This window comes from Empidonax traillii, unplaced genomic scaffold, assembly GCF_003031625.1.
Source record: "Empidonax traillii isolate 1590-97213 ecotype Southwest subspecies unplaced genomic scaffold, ASM303162v1 scaffold713:size524338, whole genome shotgun sequence".
Lineage (NCBI taxonomy): Eukaryota > Metazoa > Chordata > Aves > Passeriformes > Tyrannidae > Empidonax > Empidonax traillii.
In genome coordinates, this window is record NW_020955906.1 from 132,010 (window position 1) to 155,213 (window position 23,204).

The 23,204-nt window shown below is 37.0% G+C and overlaps 1 protein-coding gene across 1 annotated transcript; it reads right to left on the bottom strand.

Annotated features, from left to right (window-relative positions):
* Positions 1 to 3,002: 3,002 nt before the first annotated feature.
* On the bottom strand, positions 3,003 to 22,175 carry ATP6V0D2 (ATPase H+ transporting V0 subunit d2). Its single transcript, XM_027900161.1, has 8 exons — positions 21,926 to 22,175; positions 15,910 to 16,081; positions 14,487 to 14,665; positions 11,745 to 11,824; positions 9,823 to 9,900; positions 6,359 to 6,535; positions 4,911 to 4,988; positions 3,003 to 3,432 (listed from the first exon to the last, which is right to left on the bottom strand). Exons 1-8 carry the CDS (start codon positions 22,053 to 22,055, stop codon positions 3,271 to 3,273), a joined length of 1,056 nt encoding a protein of 351 aa, XP_027755962.1. The 5' UTR covers positions 22,056 to 22,175; the 3' UTR covers positions 3,003 to 3,270.
* Positions 22,176 to 23,204: the final 1,029 nt, after the last annotated feature.

Here is a 23,204-nt window from a genome sequence, read left to right on the forward strand (position 1 = left end):
ACTGGACTTTGTCTTATTTCTTTTTAAACTGTTAGAGTTATATTCATTCTAACAGCTTTATAAATCTGATGCAAATCCAAATACTGGCCAGCTATCTCTCCATTCATATACTATGAATCTGCTGTTTAGGTTTAAAGTAGTTATTGAAAAGTTAAATATACTCTAACTCAGGCTTACTTAGTAAAACCAGAAGTCATCATATTGTCATGTGTGAAAGAAATTTAAGTTACACAATATTAGCTTCTTTAATAACCATAAATGTGCAGAATGAAACAAGTATGATACTGGCTTATTCCTTGTGTTTCCTGAAAGTCATGACGAATGGACAGAACAAGAAATAAGAGTCTACTCTTATTTCTCTAATATGATTAATTCTGTAAATTCTCTAATATGATTAATTCTGTAAATCTTCACTTCCTAACATAGACACCTAGTGCAGTAATTTGTGTAGGAAGGAGGGATTGGGCATGGGAAGTGCTTCAAACACTGCAGCCCAGTCCATCCACAGCTCTGTGCTGCTCAGCTCTCTGTGAGCAGATGGCAAATACATCAAGCCTGGGATAGAGCCAATGACAAGAAAGAAAGAAAGATTCCCAGCTCTCAGAGCTCACCAGAAGCTCATTCCTGGTCCTGCTCTCCACCTCTCATTGAACACACAGGACAAGGGGCATAGTCAACACAATCATACTGAACAGATTAATGTGGATAGGCTTAGCCATTAGAGTGTGAACATGAGTTCCTATTGTTTAAGAGGTAAAAGGGAGAACAAGAAAAGTAGCTCATTGCCTCATGCTCCCCTCTCTTACAAGTTGACATCATCATTAAGAAGTTAATGATGCTTGTGGTAATGATTCTGTGATCTGGACTTCCACTATAAGACCTTGTTAGAGATGATATATGGCCTTTATATATACATACATATATATGTATACGCATATATATATATATATGAGGAGAGAGAGAGGGAGACCAACATGAAGACTACTAACAAGGGCATAGTATAAATTGTATTAATTACAGAAAAAGCTAGGTGTTTGAGAAATTATAAGTTTCAAGTCCTAACTTGCTTAACCTTAAGTTGGCTATAATTAGGGCCTGGTACCTCCTGTCCTCATTTAGCAAATATCTAGAAATTGTTTTGAAAAAAGATCAACACTGATGCTGTCCTTTCCAAAGTATAAAGACAAGTTCTGCTGACAATACAGTCATGTAAGCTGCAATTCCTGCTCATTTCTTTCTGAGCCAACAGTATCCAGACTGTAGCAATAGCAGCTGCATATCTTCCCTGGCACAGAATGATTTAGGGTGGAGAACAGATTCTTTCCCCTTCAAATCACTTCAGAAAATTCTTGGCAGGAATCCAGCTGATTTGTTTTGTTCAGCTAAGGAGGCTTGATTTATCAGTACAGAAAAAGTATTCATGCACTGTGCTGAATTGTTTTAATTCAGTTTTTGTGTCACAGACCCGCTGACTTTGTTATTCTGCTCCCAACAATTTTTTAATGCGATTACTAAAAACTATAGAAAAAAAATCTGAAAATTTGTGACAATATAGTTCTATTTCTTTCTCCATTGTTTTTTTTTTTTAAAGTTTACGATGCAGTTTGTGATATAGGTATGAACTGGAAAGCATTGGTCACAAATTAGCCTGGGAAATGCAAATTAAGTAGTCCAACATAAAAGCAGTGCAAGGAAGCAACTACACATGCCAAAATGAAACTGCAATCCAGAAATCTTCAGTTCCTTTTTTAATTTTTAGTTAAATTTTCTAACTTCCTACTAAATTACTTCTAAAGGAAACTATGAACATATTTTTAAGTAATAATATAAGGTCCTCTGATATTCACAATACAGTAAATAGTAAAACTTCTCAATTGTGCATCAAATGAGTATGCAACGTTCTGGGATATAACCCTCTGATGACAGTTACCATTTAAGAAATGTAGTTTTAGCTATAAGAAACCACAAAGTTTTCTAGTTTTTTATGTATGAATGCATGTTCACATGTACGTATTATAGAGAGCTGTATTATGTCTCAGTTCTTAAAACCACGATACCTACATGTTTTCCATAAGTCCGAGGTGTTGACATCAGATATATTTTATTTTTTTGTCTACTCAGCAGGAAGTGGATTGTATTTCTGTATCATATTACTGAAGGAACAGTCAGCTGAAGACTGAAATTTGCTGTTGTGCAGCCTGAAACTGAGGAGTCATGCAGAAAGCCAAGGTGCGGCCTATTTAAAAGATAAAAGGGTAAATTCTTTGAATGAAATAGGAAGGCAAAATGTTGATATGGCTTTCAAAATACTTCCTTTTTCTTCAGCAGAATTAATCTTGTCCTGCTAAAATCTGGCTTCAACTCTTCACTCTATTTTTAGTTACTGATCTTAGCCAGGTCCTCAAATAGCTCAGAGCTGGTGTTGTTTGTGTCTGATGTAAAACTGATACAGACTTGGTTGGTATTTTCATTCATGTTTCGTAATCTTCCCTAGTGCATACATAAAGACTGTGTCTTTGATGTGCTGGGTGGAGATATTTGTGTTGCTGTGGAGTAGATCAGAGGCCCACTGTTTGACCCTTACAGTGCACATCATTTGATCATAAAGGAATACATGAAAACTTCTCAATGAAATTGGAATTACTTATGATCTTGTGCAGGGCTAAGAGTTGGGCTCCGTGATCCTTGTGGGTCCCTTCCAGCTTGGCATATTCTGTGATTCTGTGATTTACATTTAGTTGCAGAGAGGTGTTACAGTTAGGTAGGGTCAAGAAGTTCCCTCTTGAGACTTGTTAAGGGAAATCTCAGACTTTCCCTCTTATTTGTGTATTAACTCCTTCATACAATCTTGTGTGCCATGAAAAAGACCCTAAGTGTGAGATAGTAGTGGTTTAATTGGCCCTTTGAGAAAGCCATTAATTCAAAAATAAGCTATTAAAGAGCTTTTCAAATGTCATTGATACAAAGCTTGCTTCCACAAAAGAGAAAGAATATGTATTTAAGACTTTGCATGAAGTTTTTATTGATCAATTAAATTAAAATAGGAGAGTGGGGAACAAATCTACCAACAAAACTATTAATATTACCATGAATATTTCCTTATGAAGTACTCATATCTCTAATTACAAGATTTTTTTTTCCTATACTGGTATATATAGGGAGGCTCATTAATACAATTTAAAACATCTGGTAAGAGCTAACTTTTGAAAAAGGATTTTTCCTATATTCTAAGAAATTATGCATCTTTTCAGGCATTATAGATTCTAAGATTTAAAAAATGGGAATGTAGTTGTTAATTTTGGTTCTGTGTCTCTGAGAAATACATTCAGCAATCCATACAATATTCCTGCATTCTTGTTCCTTTAACTTCACATAGGCATAAAATACTCCAAAATGAAACTGGTTGTTGAATGCAAGCACATTCATCTTTACCTGCAGAAAAGAGGAAACACATGTTATGTTTTTATTGATTTCATTTGTTGATGATTTAGATGAGGGGATTTGGTTTACCATTAGTAAATTTGCAGATGACACCAAGCTGGGGGGGAGTGTCGACCTATGGGAAAGCAGGAGGGCTCTGCAGAGGGACCTGGACAGACTGGAGAGTTGGGCTGATTCCAATGGAATGAGGTTCAACAAGGCCAAGTGACAGGTCCTGCACTTTGGCCACAACAACCCCCTGCAGCGCTACAGGCTGGGCACAGAGTGGCTGGAGAGCAGCCAGGCAGAAAGGGACCTTGGATTTTGGATCGACAGGAAGCTGAACATGAGCCAGCAGTGTGCCCAGGTGGCCAAGAAGGCCAATGGCATCCTGGCCTGCATCAGGAACAGTGTGGCCAGCAGGACGAGGGAAGTGATCCTTGCCCTGTACTCTGCATTGGTGAGGCCACACCTGGAGTGCTGTGTCCAGTTCTGGGCCCCTCAGTTCAGGAAAGATGTTGAGGTGCTGGAGCAGGTCCAGAGAAGAGCAATGAGGCTGGTGAAGGGACTGGAACATAAGTCCTATAAGGAGAGGCTGAGGGAGCTGAGATTGTTTAGCCTGGAGAAGAGGAGGCTCAGGGGTGATCTCATCACTCTCTACAACTCCCTGAAAGGAGGCTGTAGCCAGGTGGAGGTTGGTCTCTTTTCCCAGGCAACTATCAGTAAGACAAGAGGGCATGGTCTCAAGCTCTGCCAGGGGAGGTTTAGGTTGGATATTAGGAAGAAATTCTTTACGGAGAGGGTAATCAGGCATTGGAATGGGTTGCCCGGGGAGGTGGTGGATTCTCTGTCGCTGGAGGTTTTTAAGAAGAGACTGGATGTGGCACTTAGTGCCGCAGTCTAGTAACTGTGGTGGTAGTGGATCAAGGGTTGGACTTGATTATCTCAGAGGTCCTTTCCAACCCGTCTGATTCTATGATTCTAGGATAAAATATCAAAGAAAGCAAATGTGATTTTTTATGGTAGATTTTCTGATCAAGATTCCTATGTAACTTTGCAACCATGACTATATTTAGCAGTCTCTTGAGTATAGATGTAATTGGAATGTCATCTGTGAAATAATTTTGGAAATAGATTACAGCAGCTTTACAGGAAATAAAGGATAATGGTTAAATACCTTGTTCAGTGGACTACTTAAAAGAAATTTCATTAAGTGGATAATATGAGATGTCTTTTGGACAGATTCTCAGATTTGGCAACCCTATAGTCAGTCTTCAGAAGAATGTCCTAGGATTAATTTTATTTAAAAAGGTAAATCCTTGTATTTTGACTCAGCCATTTGTTGACAGCCATAGAAAATCCATATTCTTGAACACAAAGCTGAATGATGCATTATAGTAGAATCAAAGGCGTAGTACCTCATTCTTGTTTTAAATATTATTTCAGGTGGGTAACTTTCATTTTTTTATTTTAAGGTTAGAAGCTCTTACCTCATGTTCAAAAAATGCATCTTCCAGTGTCTTTTCTCCACTGCCACTCCCTACACCTTCAAACACAGCCTTGTATTCCTGAAAGCATAGAAAACCACCACATGGAAATAAGGTACTTCTGCATTCTGTGCAGCACAGATACCTTACATTACTTTATGAATTAATCTATGTTAAGTAATCCTTCTGTATAGAAAAACTCATGTATAGATTACAGTTCTTCATAAATCAAAAGTTAAAAGCATAGTCAGCAAAAGAAAGAAAATCACATTTGTTCTTGTATTTCTTACTGTCATTTCCTACAATTTAAAGTAATTTACTAAAGGCACTAAAAGAGACTTATTGTAGAAAGACACGTGACCTTTCACTCCTTTGGACAGAGAGCACTGAACTTCTTGTACAAATTGTACAAATAGCCAGAGCTGTAAATGGAGCCAAAACTATGAACTCTGATCCTCACATGGTTGCTCATTTTATTTCCGATAGTCAGCTGGACTTGCCTTACCTACATTAATATTTTCCCCAAATCCATTTGTCTGATATGACATCCTGGAACATCCTGTGCAGATATATTTGGCTTGATTTCTTGCATGTTACATTTCTGTGTAATTTCCTTCTCTGTGGGTTTGGTTTGTTGTTCCAATAAAGTAGAAGTGTGGTACAGGTCTAATAAAATCGTTTCCAAGTTAATCTAAATATCCCGCCATCACATGAATGGTCTTGTTTTGTACCAAATTGACATGGTAACTCATGATTCAAGTGCTCTGCTTATGCACAAGATCAGATGTACAGTTCCAGCTTTGTGGGGTTTTTATGGGAAAAAGCAGTTGACCAGACAACATTTTGTTTTGTGCTACTCCTTGGGGGTAGCACAAATGTTATAGGTAGGCAGAGTACAACAGTTGATTCATAGGTCAAGTGTTGTAGGTTGATTAATCTGTAGTAACAGTACTATTTGTATCAATATTAACAACTTCATCTACTTCTTTGAGTCAATTAGTAATTTAGAGAAAACTTTTCAGAAGGAAATTTTTACAGTAGAGTAGCAATAAATCAGCTTTGCACCATGTTAAGTGTTTGACCAGCTCACTTTGAAATGACTCATGCCGATGCTCCAAAATCTTGGAGGCAGCAGCTGTGAAGAGAAACTCAGTTTGGGGAGGGTAAACAGAGTAGAAAGACTTTGTTTATTAGGATGTGATTTGGTCTTATTTAAACATCACTGTAAGAGGATCTCTCTATTGCATGAAGGTAATAATATTTCTTATGTCTTCATATCAAAGACCTTTAATTCCATGTACATCTTGATGGGAACTTTAGTCTCTTTGCTGATTTTTTCCTCTCTCGAAAATGCTTTTAACTTGTGTGAATACTCTTTAAAATTTTGCTGACATCAAGAGATGTAAGTATTTGTGTTTTGGCCTTTTGTTTTATTAAATTAATTTACATACTGCATAGTATTCTGCAACACACTTCACTTGCTCGTAGTCATCTGCATTGGCCAACAGGTGTAAGCCTTCTGGATAGAGTTTTCCACAGGTTGGATACAGCTTCTCTCGGTCGTCTTTACTCAGCTCAGTGCCAAATGAATTAATGGTGATGATAAAGGCACGTCTGTCTGCCTCAAACTTAATATGCAAAACAAAGAATAAAGAAGTGTTTTATTAGGCATTTCATTCTAAATTAAGGTGTGGATGTTTTGTATTTTTTTAGTAAGTCAAACTATGAAAATTTAAAAAAAAAAAAGTCGACTCGAGAGCATTGGAAACCTACTTTATTTTAGAAACTGTAAATCCTTCTATGCAAGTATATGTTAAATTTTAACTAGGAAATCAAACAGGGTTTTGCAACCACAGCTTTTATTCTGTGATTTTTGTACTAAAAATATCATCTCTGCTGCTTGCTCATTTCCCTGCTTAGTTACCCAGATGTTGACAACAAAAAAATCTCCTCACACCCTCACATGTGACATAACACTCCTATAAATAATAATAGTACAGGAAAGGACTGAGAATCAATAGCAGTGTTCTGGGGTAACTCCAGGTGTTGTTGGTAGTAAAGGTTGAATGAAAATCCTGAAAAAAAAACAGTTTCTGAATGCACATATTTAAAATGCTAATTTAATATGGTGGAGGGAGCTGTTTACTTACCAAGTTAAAGTTTTAAGTGTTTCAAATACCAGTTAATTTTTAATACATAGAATCAAAGGCTATATTTCTTCTGCCAGGTTTAGATGGCTGTAGTATCTGTATTTGCAGTGCAGCAGTAGACTGAAAATCATTCCAATGTCTATACCTCAGGTTGTTCTTTTGCACCAGGCAAAATTTCACTTGCCATTCTTACAGTATGAATTAAAAATACAATAGTAAATAAAAATATCTTTCCTCCTTTCTCTCTGATTTAATTTTTTTCTTCTGTCTTGAGAACTAAATTGACTACGCTTTTGTTTGTTTCCTTTATTTCTTAGCTTCACATTGTAAGAACAGCAGAGTCCTTGCTAATTGCAGGGATTATGCAAGGAAAGTCTTCTAAGTATATACAGTATATGCATATTTTCGGCATCTTACAAAATTTCTTATGCTGTGAATATTTGAGCTATTTTAAGCAGAAATATACTCTTTTCTGTTGAATAATAAGGCTGCAGTTACAACACAAATCTACCACTTTAGCCATTAAATGCATATTCACAGATCTACTTCTGTGTACTGGCACAAACAATTACAGGAACCAGCCACCCCCTGGCACTGACTTTGGAGTAAGGAAAATGAGTAAACAATATAGAAGAAAATAAGTGTGCTTGAAAAGATTTCTAGCTAATGAATAACAGGGCCAAATTTCACTTTCCTGTTTAATATGATCAGACATATCAGTCCTAGTGAAACTGTTTTAGAAGGATACATACTCTCTTTTTTTTAACTCCATAAAGTCATGTAGAATCTAGGGGTTAAATCTGTAATATTTTTTTTGGTAAAAAACATTCTAGATGCAATTGCTAGCAGGTTTGGGTTCTGCTCCTGTTGGCTCCCAGTTTGAGAAAATTTGCAGGATCATTCCCATCCATGCAGACCTCTCAATTCATCAAATTATTAGCATGTGAGATTCTCCATAGTGAGTGAGGCCATGAGGCAGTTACTTGGCAACTTGCTGCAGGTAGAGGTGGGGTCAGAAGATGACCATTTACAAAGTGATTTAGTTTCCACACACGAGACAGAAGTAGAGTGTCTGCTAGTTCAGGATTAGCATGGGGCCCTGATAACAGGCACAGCACTGGCTGCAGTGCAGTCCTGCAGTTTCTTGACAGATTCAGAGTTAAACATGCAGTGTGTGTTGCTCAAGGTGGAAGAGAGTCAGGACTATTAATGTGGAAGGTTGGTATCGTGGCTGGTATCAAGGAGCTGGGGAGCTAAATACCTCAACCTCATTCTGATAGAGTCAGGTTGGTAGTCTTACATATAAGATTACAAAATAAATAGCAAGTATTCTTTTGAATAATTAAACTTTGGCTTTTTGTGAATCCAACCATTAGTGATCTGCTCTGCATGTGTCTTCAGATTATTAAAATGTTATAGAAAAGGAAATCTTCCATAGAAAAGTTTATCCTCCTGGCTGATTGACATTAGATAGGGATTTTAAAGAAGCTTATCATAGACTAAATTGTTACCACTGGTATAAAGATAGTTTTGCAACATGCTTAAACTAATGTTCGTGAATAATCTGCTCTCAGCACGAATTTCCAGCTAAAAATGAACTTTCTGAAAAATCTGAATCAACTGCAGGAAATACTTTTATCTCTGCCAGCCAATCTCTTGATTTTTATTTTTCAGAAAATAGTCAAAATGCTTAATTTCTGTACAATTTAACTTGATTAGGAATATTTTGTTTAGAGCATAAACTGAAACACTGTGACCTGGTTAAATAAAATATGAAATTGCAATCTGGTTTAGGATATTGTTCTGTAAAATGTAATTTAGAAATCATTCTTCCTTCAGGAATGAGCTCCCATGGTTATTAGCTCTCTCCTAAATTCAAACTTTCATTCTGATGTCATCAGAGCTCAGTGAATCTTGTTCAGCTTCCAGGGTGTAAATTTTGCTTATCCAGAAAAAAGACTCCTGGAAACAAGTGGGTGATCTGGCTCTCAACCTCTGCAAAGAATAGTGATAAAGCATGTGGGGAAAAAAAAAAAAAAAAAAAAAAGAGAGAAACAGGGAGCTGAATGCTGAGAACTCAGTTTTAGAAATCTCTGCATCTTTTATTGCAGTAACAGAGACAAAAATATCACTCATTATGATACGAGTATGCTTTAGGGAGAACAACATTAGGAATTTTGTATGTCATGGAAAAAATAAATATTAAATTTTTCTGAGTTGAGAGAAAAATGTATCATAGAATGTTGGACTTTTTTATATGACACTAGTTCCAAAGGTCACTCAACTTTAACTTCAACCCCTACTTTTAATAGGAGAGTAGACAAACATAACAGTACCACAAAGCTTAAGGATTATTGATTAGTAAATATACAGTAATACCAGCCCTTAACTATCTCAAATTTAATTTTGAGCTCTAGAAAGTGTAAGAATATATGACTTATTCAGTTTTTCTACATAATGCAGAAAAATGTTAAATGGCAACCATTTGAGATTAGTGAACCCATTACTCTGTTGTGCTCTTTATTATAGAAAAATATTAACTGAGATTGGCTCCTCCCTAGTAGTGGCCTATCTGTTTCTCTAGTCAAGAGGTAAAAGTCATCCTAGAACATATTACATGTTAGAAAAACAAGTATATTTAGAGGAGAAGTAAACACTTGACAGATAACTTTGTAAATGGAGAGAGAGGAACAGGAAAAACAAAATAAGATAAATATAACAACATTGTGGAATACTTTAATGTATAAAGACCAAATTTGTCTTACCTCGAGAATAGGTCTCATTATTTCTGCTGTAGTGCCACCTTGTTTTTCACAAAACTTATAAAATGCCTCAAGATAAGACTTCATGAAAGAAGAAGAAAAATATTTTAAACACTGCTTAAGATCTGGACCAGGATAGCACATAGTCATGAACCTCACTTTTAAATGCTTTTGTTAACTCTGATAATTCCACTTATGAGTTCACATTCAAGTATGTGCTTAATTACTTAGTTGAAAGTTGCAATATTAAAATTCAAATGTATTACTATTACAACTTGAGTTCAAATGTTTTCAAAAACTATAATAGGACAAATATTATGTTTTATTTGATCTCTAAAGAAGGAACTTTTTGAGCTCCATTGAGTTTCCACTGCATAATAAGCAGATGGCTGAAGGGAACTCTTCATTTATAGTGTGTGGAGGAGGGGATTTGGGCTTATGCCACGGCCGTTGGGCCAGCAGTATGAGGATACACAAATTAATCCCTACTGCTCTACCCTAAACCCTGGATTAGGACGGAACAGCAGACGAAGCTTCTGTAATACTGGTCGTCAGAGCCCTCTGATCTATTAAGGATTCTGGCATCTGCACCCATTTCAAACTACCTGTGCAGCAAAGACAGTAAATATCTCAGAGATGCTGTTCCTCCCACCTCTCCATCCCCCAATACTGTCTTAGGGAATATTTATGTTATAAAAATGTATTTGCTACAACTTTGCACAATCTTGTTAGAAGAGGTTGTCACTAACTATGCAGTTAAGTGAATTTTAAGCAGAGATCTCAAGGAGGATCTACTGCATGGAAATATAGTAGTAGAGCTGAAGCATAATTGATCATATTGACAGGTGAAGCAGAGGAGAAAGGATACATTAATAATTTAGATATGTTTGCAGAATGATCCCCCTAATACTTAGACGAGCAAGAAGAAAAATCAAAAAATAGATTTAATAAATGTAGATATATTAATGTAAATATCCACGCAGGATATAAGAATAAAATATGTATGTTATCAAATCAAAAAAGAGTGTCTAGTTTAGTAATATTGTGAAATAATTTAAATATATGAAAAAAATTAAAATGCTTGTGTATAATTGATGCTGTTTTGAATGAGAGAAGTAGCAAAATGTTTAACAATAAAGAATTGGCTTGGGAATTTATAAATATCATTTGTAAGACAAATAGAAGATTTTTTTCTTTCTCCCTAGTACAATCAGATCACTGTAAGAATATACTTCCTGCAGTCTGAGGCATCCACTGTGAAAGAACAATAACAAAGAATTTGGAGAAAATGTGCCAGGAGGAACCATTAGTGGAATGAAGTATGTATAGCCTTTAAAGAGACCAAAGAGTAGTGACCTGTGTGCTAATATTTGTAAAGTACTTTGAAAATGCAAGTCATGTTAGATGCATATCCTTACAGCATTGTACTGTAGCAGTGCTAAAGAGGATTTTAAAAGGGAGAAAATAATACAAAATCCTTAAGTAAAAATCATGTTAGCTAGATCCAAAACAATTAGACTTTTCCAAATCAAATCTTCCTTATAAAAATAAAAATAAATGTTAACCAAAGCCTGTCTAGGCTTGCTTAGGAGCTAACAGTTCTGTGGCATTTGGTGGATAACTGGGTTATTCATAAACAAATGGATCTGGAAATTAGCCTGATATCTAAAGCATTTTCATTAATGAGATATTAAACTAGAATTTGGATGCAGACCTACAATTTTAAAACTCCCCAAACATTGGAGTAGAAAGGAGAGGAGTTGGATTTGATTCCTGGACTTGAAATCAACCAGATGATCTCAGACAGCTTGCTTTATCTCACCATGCTTCTCTTTCCCCCTCCATAAAACAGGGTTAATGATCCTGACCTTTTCTGAGACGCTTTGAGAAACCCCAAATATTATTGTTATGTTGCAAACACTTGCCTTGTACAGTTTGTTGCGCATTATTTCAATGTTCATTTCGTCCAGGTCATTTTCAGACAAGCAGTCTTGAAAGAAAGCAGCTGAAAGCAGAGTTTACAATATTGTAGTAATAAATCTGCATACTGATAATATGCATCTCCTGTCTATTGCTCACCAGTGTGTGAACAAGGATCTGAGGTTCCTGTTGTACAAGAAAGAGTGATATAACAGAGAGGAAGAGAAATCCTCTTGATTTTGCCCTTATCCTCCTACTCCCTCCTATTTTAATGAGAATCAATCAGTGCTGCAGCCAGAGTCCACGTCTCCAGAACGAATCAGATGGGAATGCTAATGAAAGCCCTAATCTTCTCTGAAGTATATAGTTTGGGTATTATGGAGATTTTCAAGTGAGAGACATGAAAAACAATTTTGTCTTAAATCATGCAGGTATTCTTCAACTGTTAAGGAGAATCCTCTTTCCTACTTTCCCTCTTCTTCGAGTATGTCTGTAGCGGGGGAAAAGCAACAGGTTGCAACTGGTAAAGGGCACAAGCTTTGACCTCGACCATCTGTGCTTCCGGATGCTGCACAGAACTGAGTCGAGAGCAAGCTTTTGAGCAGGAAGAGAGTTGGACAAAGTACATTTGTGCAGCTGGACTGTTTAAAAATACTGTATTCATAACCAACAAACGTGTGCCAAACTCTTACCGTTCCTGAGCTCTGCCGGGGAGCAAAGCAGTGCTGCATGTCAGTGTTGTCTCAAACAGTGGCGATGGAAGATGGTATTTAAGGAGAGCATGTGACCCTGGCCATGTTCTGTGGTCTTCTCCCTTCCTACTCTTCCAGTATCCAGATTTTGGATGGAGAACACCAGGAGGTGTGGCCCTGAGAGTTCCTGGTAGTATCTCCTCATAGATCTATACCCTGTAGATTGGTCCCATTGTTTTAAAGATCTAATGCTTCTGTCATTTACAAACTTCTTTAGCAAAAAAAAAAAAAAAAAATTCAGAAATTTACTACTAGCTATGTTTAAAAAAAAAAAAAAAAGGTAGTTTACTTTAGTTTACCTCTTCTAAAACTGGTTTTCTGCTGGGATTTGGTCTTCTGAGGGATTTGGTAAGCAGTAGTTCGTAGCTTACTGTGGACAAACCTCTGCCCTTAGGACTCTAAACCTTGTCCTTATCTCTTTATCACCCTTATCCACTCCAAACTGGAGTCCGGCATTTTTGGTCTGTCCATGCATAGCAGCCCTGTTCATTCTAGCTGTCCTGCTCTGTCCCTTCTCTGATTTCACTGTACAGGATGCTGGTGCCCAAGTGCTCATGGGGGCGTGCTGCAGGGCATCCTCTGTGAGGGAAAGCCGGGGCTGCCCGTTGCTGGACACCATTGCTGGACACATCCAGCTCCAACAAGGATCCAGCACAGGGCACAGCTGAGCCTCTCAGCCAAGCAAGTGTATCTGATTGGGACTTTTTACAAGGGCATGATAGAACAAGAAGATGTGGCTTCAAACTGAAAGAGCATAAGTTTAGTTTGGATATTAGAAGAAATTCTTTACTGTGGGGGTGGTGAGATGTTGGAAGAGGTTGCCCAGAGAAGTTGTGACTTCCCCGCCCCTGGAATTGTTCAAGGCCATGTTGCATGGGGCTTTGAGCAACCTGGGCTAGCAGAAGGGTTTGGAACTAGGTGATCTTTCAAGCCCTTTTCAACCTAAACTGTTCTTTGATTCTATGACTCTAAGCTCCCCCCACTTCTTATGACACTCACTGCCTCTCTAGAGGGGTGAAGAGTAACTTGCAGTGATAATTAAGGGGGGAAAAGAAGAGCCTGGAATGAAGGAGTGGAAAAGGCTGGAGGAAAGATATTTTCCCAAGTGTCTAAATGTTTCATTCATTTCTGCTTTTTTCCTATTGTCTGGATCAGTAATTAATTACATTATATTCATATTAATCAATAATAAATCAAGCTAATTTCCCCAGGTTGAGTCTGCTTTACCTTCCACAATACTTTGTAGGTGATCTTAACTTGTGCTGGGAGTAGGGCATGAGCAAGTGGCTGGGTGGGAATCTGTTTTCTCTCTGGGGCCAACCTACCACACCTTCTTGAGAAGCAGAACCCAAAATCCCTCCTGGTCTGAAGATGAGGGCACATAATGGTTTCACATATGTTCAGATGCATCCAGTTCCATCTTATTCTCAGTACCCTTCACAGTAGTGCCCCACAGCTTGTTAGGTTTTGTTTGTATTGGCTGCAGCAGCACATTGAGCAGAGTTTCATCTTAATTTCATAATGTGACATTCCCAAACTTTTCTTTGTTTTGCTTTTAAATTTAGTTCTTCAAAATAGGACTTCTCTTTATATTTGAACCATGTCCAAACCTCAAGAGAGAATTTAGGTTCTACCACAATATCTAATACTAGTAGCTGTCTGCTTGATCTTTAGTGAGGATATACTTTGAAATTATAGACGTAGGTGTTGAAATAAAAGATCTAGATGCTCTAAATCAGTGACTACTTCAGATATAAAAGACATACACTACACTTCTTGAGTAGCGTGTTTTCTTGTGTCTGCTATCCAAGGTGGATATAGAAGCTGTTAATAAACACTACCATAATATGTCCTGAACACCACTTCAGAAGTGCTTGATCCATACTTCATGTTTTGTTTTAGCAAAACAACATATCCAGTAGGAAATATGTTATTCTTAAGAATACAGGATTAATAGTTTCAAGAAGAAAGTAAGAAAAAATTTAGTGTTTCTACCTAATGGTGTGTCAACCAAAATTGCGTTGAAGAGCTCGGTGGGGTTTGAGGCAATGCTGACTGCTTCCATTTGCTCAAAGCTTCCCAGTGGATGGCACTTGGGAACAAGTTCAGCTATGGGTCGCTGATGTAATGTGCCAGTTATTAAAAGAATTACGTTGTCAATCATATAGCTGTATCTGTATTTGAAAGAAAAAGTAAAAAAAAAAAAATTATCTTTATAATTTCTCATTTGAAAAAATACAAACCTAAGATTTTTGAAAATTAACAATAATACTAAAAAGTATTATTAGTGTGTATGTTCACTCAGTATGAACAGCTCATAAAAAACCAACAGAAGTTTTTAAACTTCTGCAGGTAAGTAACACCACATTAGTTTTAAACAACATGACTGTTTTGGAAAAGAGACTCAAAGCAGGGGGTACTGGACAGAGAAGTGTATGGTAATCTTTTTATTAAAACAGCAGAATTCATGCAGATGTCCAGTCTTAGGCCTTTCTTCTCACTCAACTTTAAACATCATCCCATGAGAAAATGAAGGACAGGTTCCCACAGATTTCTTCTCTATCACTATCACTTCTCTATCACTCTTTTCAGTAGAAGTTTTCTATCATCTTACTAGTTTTCTTGTCTAAGAGGCTGATAAGAGCTTTTGTCCGTGGCTTGGAAATGGGAATGCTATTCCCTTGGGATGTTTATGGCATTGGGCTAATCCATGTTGTTAAACTCTTATAAAGCAGATCCCTCTTCCTAAAGTTGTTTAAGCCAACCATTTACAACTTTCATCTGTTTATGATGGTATTGAGATTGGAGCTTTCTCTTCATCTAGCATCAAAAAGCAGTTGAACTTTTAAAAGTAGCTACTTGAACCTATGTATCTTGCAATACGCAACATAAAGTTCTGATCTTGATATTCAAATAGTATAAAAAGTATGGTAGGGTTGGGTGTGGTGTTGTTCCCCCTTTTAAAAAAGGCCTAGAACTTGCCACATGCTGAGGAATTAAATCACTGCCCTATACATCATGAAATTGTTAATCTTGCACGAATCATCACCCCAAACTTCAGTTTTGCAAGTTCTCTGACTTAAAAGTTGTTTGAAAATTATGACTGTTTTTCCCAATATCTAGTACTTCTCCTGCCACTGTACACATAAAGAATGTGCTTCTGATCTTCAAAATAAATAGTTACAAAGGCTATACATATAGTATATTTATATACAGATACAGATAGTATTTATACATATAAATGTATATGATGAACTTATATTTGCAAATAAAGTATGTAAGTGTTGCAGCATCAAAGGAATTTTGCTGGGTTTGAAGTTTAGTAGAAATTCCAACACATTGCACTTACACTATTTTAACTTTTAACTACTTTTTTATTTTGAGTCTGAGTGGTAAGCTATGTCATAATATTACTTACGTGATAAAATTCAGAAAAGTGGCAAGTGGTTCAAAAGCATGGTTTCTAAAGTAATGAAATTCCGTGAGCAGTTTTGCTTTCAGTTTATCATCAATGGTGGAAATAGTGAGAGGCCCAGTTTCGTTAGCCAAGAAGTTGCCATAGTCTGTGGTTTGTAGATGTAACTTCAGGTCTGGAATTAGATTCAGGGAAGATCATGAGAATAAACTGTTATTTTTTTTGTCTGCACACCAAATTTAAAAAATTAAATGTTAATTTCTTACATGGTTTCACACTAAACATCTGATCATCCTCTACTGAAAAGTTTTTTACATCGGTTTAGTATATAGTGTAAAAGTAAAATTAATGTAAATTTATACTGTGTTCTACCCGTAAGACTTACTGCTTGTAAGAAAGAACAGGAAAGAACAAATAATTTACACCTTTGTCAGAAGTTTCACCAGCAACTTTGCTTTTCAGCCATGCCACACAGAGTGTTACTTACTACTCCTCATCAGGTTTGTTCAATGTTTCGGTTTCACTGATTTTGCACCATCATAATACATTAGTTGTTTCATCTGCTGCACTCCTACAGGCTGTTATGCATCAATAGGAATCATATTTTACCTTCATTAAGATCTTAAATTTTTGTACGAAACTTTTAAACATCAGGTAAGATTATAATCTTCTGCTATCAGGCTACCTGAAGAAGAGGAGAGAACACATCTTGCCTAGCTCACGTTCTGGACTCCAAATGGCTTCTGCAGTGGAACACTTGAGAGGGCAGAGTTACACTCTTAGCATTTCTGGTTTGGCTTTGTATGATTTATGGCTCTGACTAGAAAATTCTAAGAAGCTGTTCCAAAAACTTGGGTTATTGTGACATATTCCATTTGAGCTCTCAACCCTGGTGACTGAGGAAAACAAGTTTGACCACAAAGTTGAAAGAAGCTTTCATGCTATCAAAGAATTTGTTTGACAAATTTTCTCTGCTATCCATTTTTTACCGTGAGCGAAAAGTAAGAATTTGAATCAGTTCTTAGTGTTCAAAGGAGTTTAACATTTCCTTTTAGAAAAGTTCCTGCTGCAATGGATAATTATGTTCAAATTCTATATTAAAACTACTGTAAATTATAGATTGGGATATTGTTACATGTTTTGAACATTCATAATAATTAGATTTCCATCTAAAATCTGAAGTGATAGTTATGGAAAAGGACAACAACCTCCCACTGACTGAAATAATGGTGTACCTGTAAGGGAAGTTAATTTGCAATTAGCAAACTTTTTGCAAATTAGCAAATTTGCAAATTAGCTACTTTTGCCTATTTTCTCATGCATATGCTTTCTTAGTATGCAATAAGGTTGCCTACACTGAGACTTAAAGCAATTAGTACATTGTGAATTCAAACCCCTACATCTAGCACTCTAGCTTACTGAGATAAACCTCAGAGTTTTCTATGCAAGTTGGCTGCCATTCAAGGTTGTTCAGAGCCTCATCCAAACTGGCCATGAATGTTTCCAGCCTCTCTGGGCAACCTCTTCCAGCATTTAACCACTCTTCTTGTAAACAATTTCTTCTTTATAACTAGTCTGAATTTGTTCTCTTTAGGTTTAAAACCATTACCCTTGACCTATTGCTACAGGCCCTACTAAAATGTTTGTCTCCATCTTTCATGTAAGCCCCCTATAGGTACTGAAAAGCCTCAATACAGTCTCCCTGGAGCCTTCTCCAGGCTCAACAATCCCAACTCTCTCAGTTTTTACTCATAGGAGAGGTGCTCTAGCTCATCAATCGTCTTCATGGACCTCCTCTGGACTTGCTCCAACAGGTCCATGTCCTTCCTATGTTGTGCACTACAGAGACAGATAAAGTACTCAAGGTGGTATCTCACAAGGGCAGAGTAGAGGGGAAAAATCACCTCCCTTAACCTGCTGGCCAAGCTTCTTTTGATACAGCCCAGGGCATAGTTGGTTTTATGGGCTGTGAGCACACGTTGTCAGCTCATGCCTGGATTTTCACCCAACAGTACTCCCAAGTCCTTTTCCACAAGTCTGCTCTCAATTCCTTCCTGTCTCAGCCTCTATTGATACAAGGATTTGCTCTGACCAAGGTGCAGGGCCTTACATTTGGCCAATTCTTGAGCTTTTCTAGATCCCTCTAAATGGCATCCCATTCCTCAGGTGTGTCAACTGCACCACTCACCTTGGTGTCATCTGCAAATTTGCTGATGGTGCACTCAATTCCACTGCCTATGTTATTGAAGGAGATGTTAAACAGTACTGGATCCAATACAGACCCCTGAGGGACACCACTTGTCATTGAGCTCCATCTGGACGCTGAGCCATTGACCACTACGCTCTGGATGCAACCACTCACCCATTTCTTATTCACCAAATAGTCTAACCATCAAAACAGTATCAGATCACATCAACACACTCTTACATAGGACAGCCTTACTCAGCTAGCACTTTGGATCTGTTCGGATTTCTCTGGATATTCCTTCAATAGACTGAAATTATGCTAGCAGTGTAAATCAGTTGCTTCTTAAAATTATAAAAGTGATCACAAAACTTTACAAAAGAAGGCAGAGGTAATTCGTCTCTCAGTAGTCAGAATCGGATTCTTGGAAATAATCGTAGTTTCAGCACAGGCTTTTGTGTAGGAAGAAGAAAGATAATCCAAATATGAACAAAAAGAAACCCTGCTAACTAAAGAAAGAAAGATAAGCAAGATTAAGATTTAAATAAAAACACAGAGTTATACCAAGAAATGAGTCTAAATGTGTAAGACTAATTTTTTTTAAATCAATAATATTTTGATTTCATATCCACATTTCCTGTGAAAATTATTCATTTTTACTTCCTCTTTTTTATTGCAAAGTATGTAAAAATACCTGGCATATGGTGAAATTAGATAAAATTACTTTATTACACAGAGAGAACTCCAACTTTCCTCAATTCCTTTTCAGATGAACCACAGATGAACCACAGTGTGAACTGCTGGTCTTAAATTATAGTTCTCTGTTGTTGGCATAAGTAAGATCTGGGGACTCTTTCATTCAGACACACTTTTGCTAGTAACGTGAGCTGGTGACCCAGCAGGATTAGATGGCTGAGCACTACAGGGATCTCAGACATTGCTGTTCACCAAAACTTTTTATTGATGGTATCTGTTCCTTTTCTTAGGCTCTCTTGGAGACTTAAAAATTCTCTGGGTTTTTCAGCATGTCAGCAAGATCCCTAGGAAAGAAAATTCCTGTATTTTAGCTGTCAGTATGATTGTCATCCACCTGTATTGCGTGTTTCCTCATACAATTATACAAAGGAAAATTATATATAGGAAAATTATGACTTTAGATAATGTGATTTTAAATCACATGATTTACTCACAATTGAACAGCAATCAAACACAATTAAGAGCATGAGTAAAGGGAATTAATGCACAGAGGGAAACTAATTTAAGATGACGCTGTTAAGACAGGAGTGATCCTGTTCAGAAAGAAAGACTATTGTGAGAACTTGAACAGTGTCAACCTGGTCTCTCAGCATCAAGTACATGGGAACTTGTCTAACTCCTCCCTTGATGGCCAAATTCCCAACTAGCTGCACTTTTCTTTGAGTTACACTGTTATTACAGCTGCCACATACTGGTGAGTACTGGCTCTGGCAAGTTAGGTAAACTTATTTCAGTGATAAGTTGGAAGAAGAGGTGGAATGTTTGTCCTATGACTCAGTTTCCTAGAGAACAGGAGTCTTTCCATCACACAAATAAGTAAGGCAGGAATAAAACACTTAATTTAACACACATCAGTACTCTACTTCAAAGACTACCAGCAAGATTGCTCTGGGAATCTCATTCCTTTGAAACAGATGATGACATAGGACCAAACTAGTAACATGCTGCTCACAGGGAAATTACAGTAATTCAATCAAGCCCAAAAGGATATCTAAGTTAACCTGGAAGCCTGTCTGTATGGCCCTGAATTGAGAAGACACGGGGGTATCATAAGTCAGTTAGCAGTCTCCTTTTTTTCTTTCCTTCTCACTGTTATACTTGCTCTGTGATTATCAAAAAGATGTAATGCATTAATCTACAGTTTTTCTTGTGGTACTTCTGTACTGACATTATGGTTTCCTCTCTAGAGATATCAAAACCACTTTGAAATTAAAAGATCCTTTTTATTCTATTTATGGGTTACTCTGAGTGGTTTTGATTTTTTTTTTCCTACTTTGTTTTAGCATATTTATAGTGATTTTAACTTAGGCCATTTTTTGTGGTGTGGTGCTATGCCACAGAATGCAGAATAGGCTAAATTTGTTACCTTTTAATTTGAAGACATGAACTGATGGCACTATTGACACACACCACAGTACTACATCACAAATCACTGCTGAATCTTTTCAATGGAAGCAAACGACAGTGTATGAAATTTACTTTAGAGGTAGGGGTCTGTGGTTTTGATGCACTGTACACTCTTGGTGCAAGTTCAATATTACAGTATCCAATACGTGCAGAGAGTTTAGTGTCATGTAGAAATCCAATATTTCTCTTATTTACATTATAAATAATGCATTTGGTAGGTAACTGTTAGGAATCTGTTAGCTGGCTAAGTTAGCTAAGATTCTTCTGGGAGGGGCATAGATAATCCTTTTTGTGTGTGTGTTTTTAAACCTGTATATTTTCTTTTTATTTAGAAGTAACTAGGAATTTTTTCTTTTTTTCGCTGCATGAAGATTTAGATAACATCATTTATCGAACTCCTCTGGAGGGAGAAGTGAAGTGAGAGCAAAGTTTAATAATCCCCCCATTCTGTCTTCTGTGTCTTTTACAGACGTTTGCTAACTCTGTTAGCTTTTCCTGAAGTCTGTATACTCGTGGAGCAGAACTTTTTGACTTAAACAACTAAATACAATATGAAGAGTGTCTGTGAAGTTTTTAAATTGCATAGATCACAAGTGCTGGAACATACAGGATACAGACATCGTTGATTTTGTCCAGCTGACATAAAGAATAGATTTCAGTTCCCAGAGTGATTTTATACATGTGTTCTCCATGTCTGAACTGACCCTGTATGAAATGGAGAGCTGATACAGCTCTTCAGGTTATCAGCTGAAGTAGGTACATGCACTTGGATGATTGATTATTGCCTAGATCACACTGATTTTACTGACAATGTCTTCTTTAACTATGAGAAGAATTTAATCCTGCTGACAGGTAAATATCTATGTGCATTTCTATGTGCAGTTGTTTGAATCTGCAAGATGAATCACAGCTTTCATTTTGGAGCCAGGGAAATGAACTTTATGTTCCTTTAGAAAGGTGATTTTTTTTTTCTGTTGCATTTTTTTCCTGCCAAGTGTCTAGAGGTATGTCATATGATTCTTTGTACAAGTCTGCCTTGAGCAGGCTGTGACCAGTCTTGGCCATGGAAAGCTGTTTTGGAAACTACTGTGTGTTCTCTTTATTACTGTGGCAAAGTCACCTTGAAAAGAGCTTGCTTTTATTTCCCCCCCCCCCTATTTTCCCAAGTTTTATCTCTGTGGAGTCGTGCTTTCTCTTACTGGTAAGCAGAACGTCTCTCATTATCCTAAAACACGTGAAGCAATAAATTACTAAAATTATATCTCTTTTATAGAGAAACTTAGAGCCAAATGGTAAGCTTTTAATAAGATTTTTGGAACTATTTTATCCAGTTGAAATGATATGAAACTTCAATACCTGAACTGTTCTACAGTATGGTTAAAATCTGTGAGAAGGTTACCAATCTCCGTAATAACTCCATGGATGAGATTTCGAAACCTCATCAGTAAACCAGAAAATCCCATCATCTGTATTGCTTTGTAAATCAAAGTCTGCACACAAATCACAGTCTATTGAAAGCTATTAGCTTAAATATAAGAACAGTTCTCAAAGGACATCAGGGTTATCTCTGGGTTTAAGATAAGCTCTCAATATTTCAGTCTTTTATATTGCTTTTTTCAAATTTCTAAGCAACAGTATTTCTTTCTAAATAAAATAAAACATCAAACTTACCTTCAAGTGTCTCACATTGTGCTAAATTGACATAGTCTGCACTTGTCAAGATCCCAGCTTTGAACCCTCGGACCAGACCCTCCAGGTAGCCATGGTCTACATTGAAATAAAACTCTGAGTATCCTGGCATGGAGAAAAAACAGATGAAATCTCTCTGCTGGATACTTGATGGTACTGAATATCTGCCACCAACTGTTTCTCTCCTCTTTAGAAGGAGTGACAAATAGTCACTGATTTCCTGCCAGCCTATGATTGTATTTTACCAACTGGTTTCTTCCTGTTTCTTGCTCCTATTGTAGTTCCAGTTTAGTTGATGCTTACTCAACAGCCAGCCAGAAAATCCAACTCCCTCCTGTCAGAGCCAGACAATGACCCTAGTATTGTTGAAAGAGAAGCCAAAAAGGAAGTACAAGTTTTAAGCACTGCTTACAAGGATACTCTGCACTGATTGAAGAACAAAAAAGCACATTAGAAAGCTTGAATAAAATTTTTGTATTTCTTAACTGTATTATAAACAGGAAGTTATCAGTGAGTATCTTATGAAAAAGTATTTCAGCACTGAAATAGAGGGCTGTGGCAGAACACAGTCTATTCATGGAGTTTAGGTTGTTTTTTAGTGTGTCTGCATACCTTTTGGTTTTTAACATTTTTGGGTTTTATATTTTTGCTTGCTGGAAATTTCCTGCTACTCATCTCTATAAAAAAATAAGTATACAAAGTATAAGAGCCTCCTAATAATTACTGTGAGCATTAGGTCATGCACATAGGTGAAAAGTCTTTGAAGGGTTTGACTTTCATTGTCCTTGAAAGTTAGTATCCAGAACTTGCCTCAAAACCATAGTTTGTCCAAGTTAAAATACTCTGGTTGTATTCAAATTTAGTGCTTTTTTAGACTTTCTGGTTTTGATTCAATTTAAATTCAAAATTGCTAAATCGATCATTTTTATACTGAACAATTAAGTCTCCTGCCTTTCAGATTTTGGTGCCCTGAAGGTGACAGTAAAAGTGGCTGCGCTTCTGTAATCAACACAGAAAGTCTATTTTCTCCTCGAATTCACTAGTGTATGAAATACATTTCTGTAAGCTTTGCTGGAAGGCAAATTCTTATGTCACACTAGGTACTATTTAAATACATAGTTAACTGGAGCTCGGGAAAGTTGCAATGCGGTGTCTGGAGGTTGCTGCATGGTTGGAGGGTTAACACCAGCAACATAAAACAGCAACAGCTGCCTGCCATCCACATCTCAACACACAGACTCGTTTTTCAGTGCTTTGAACA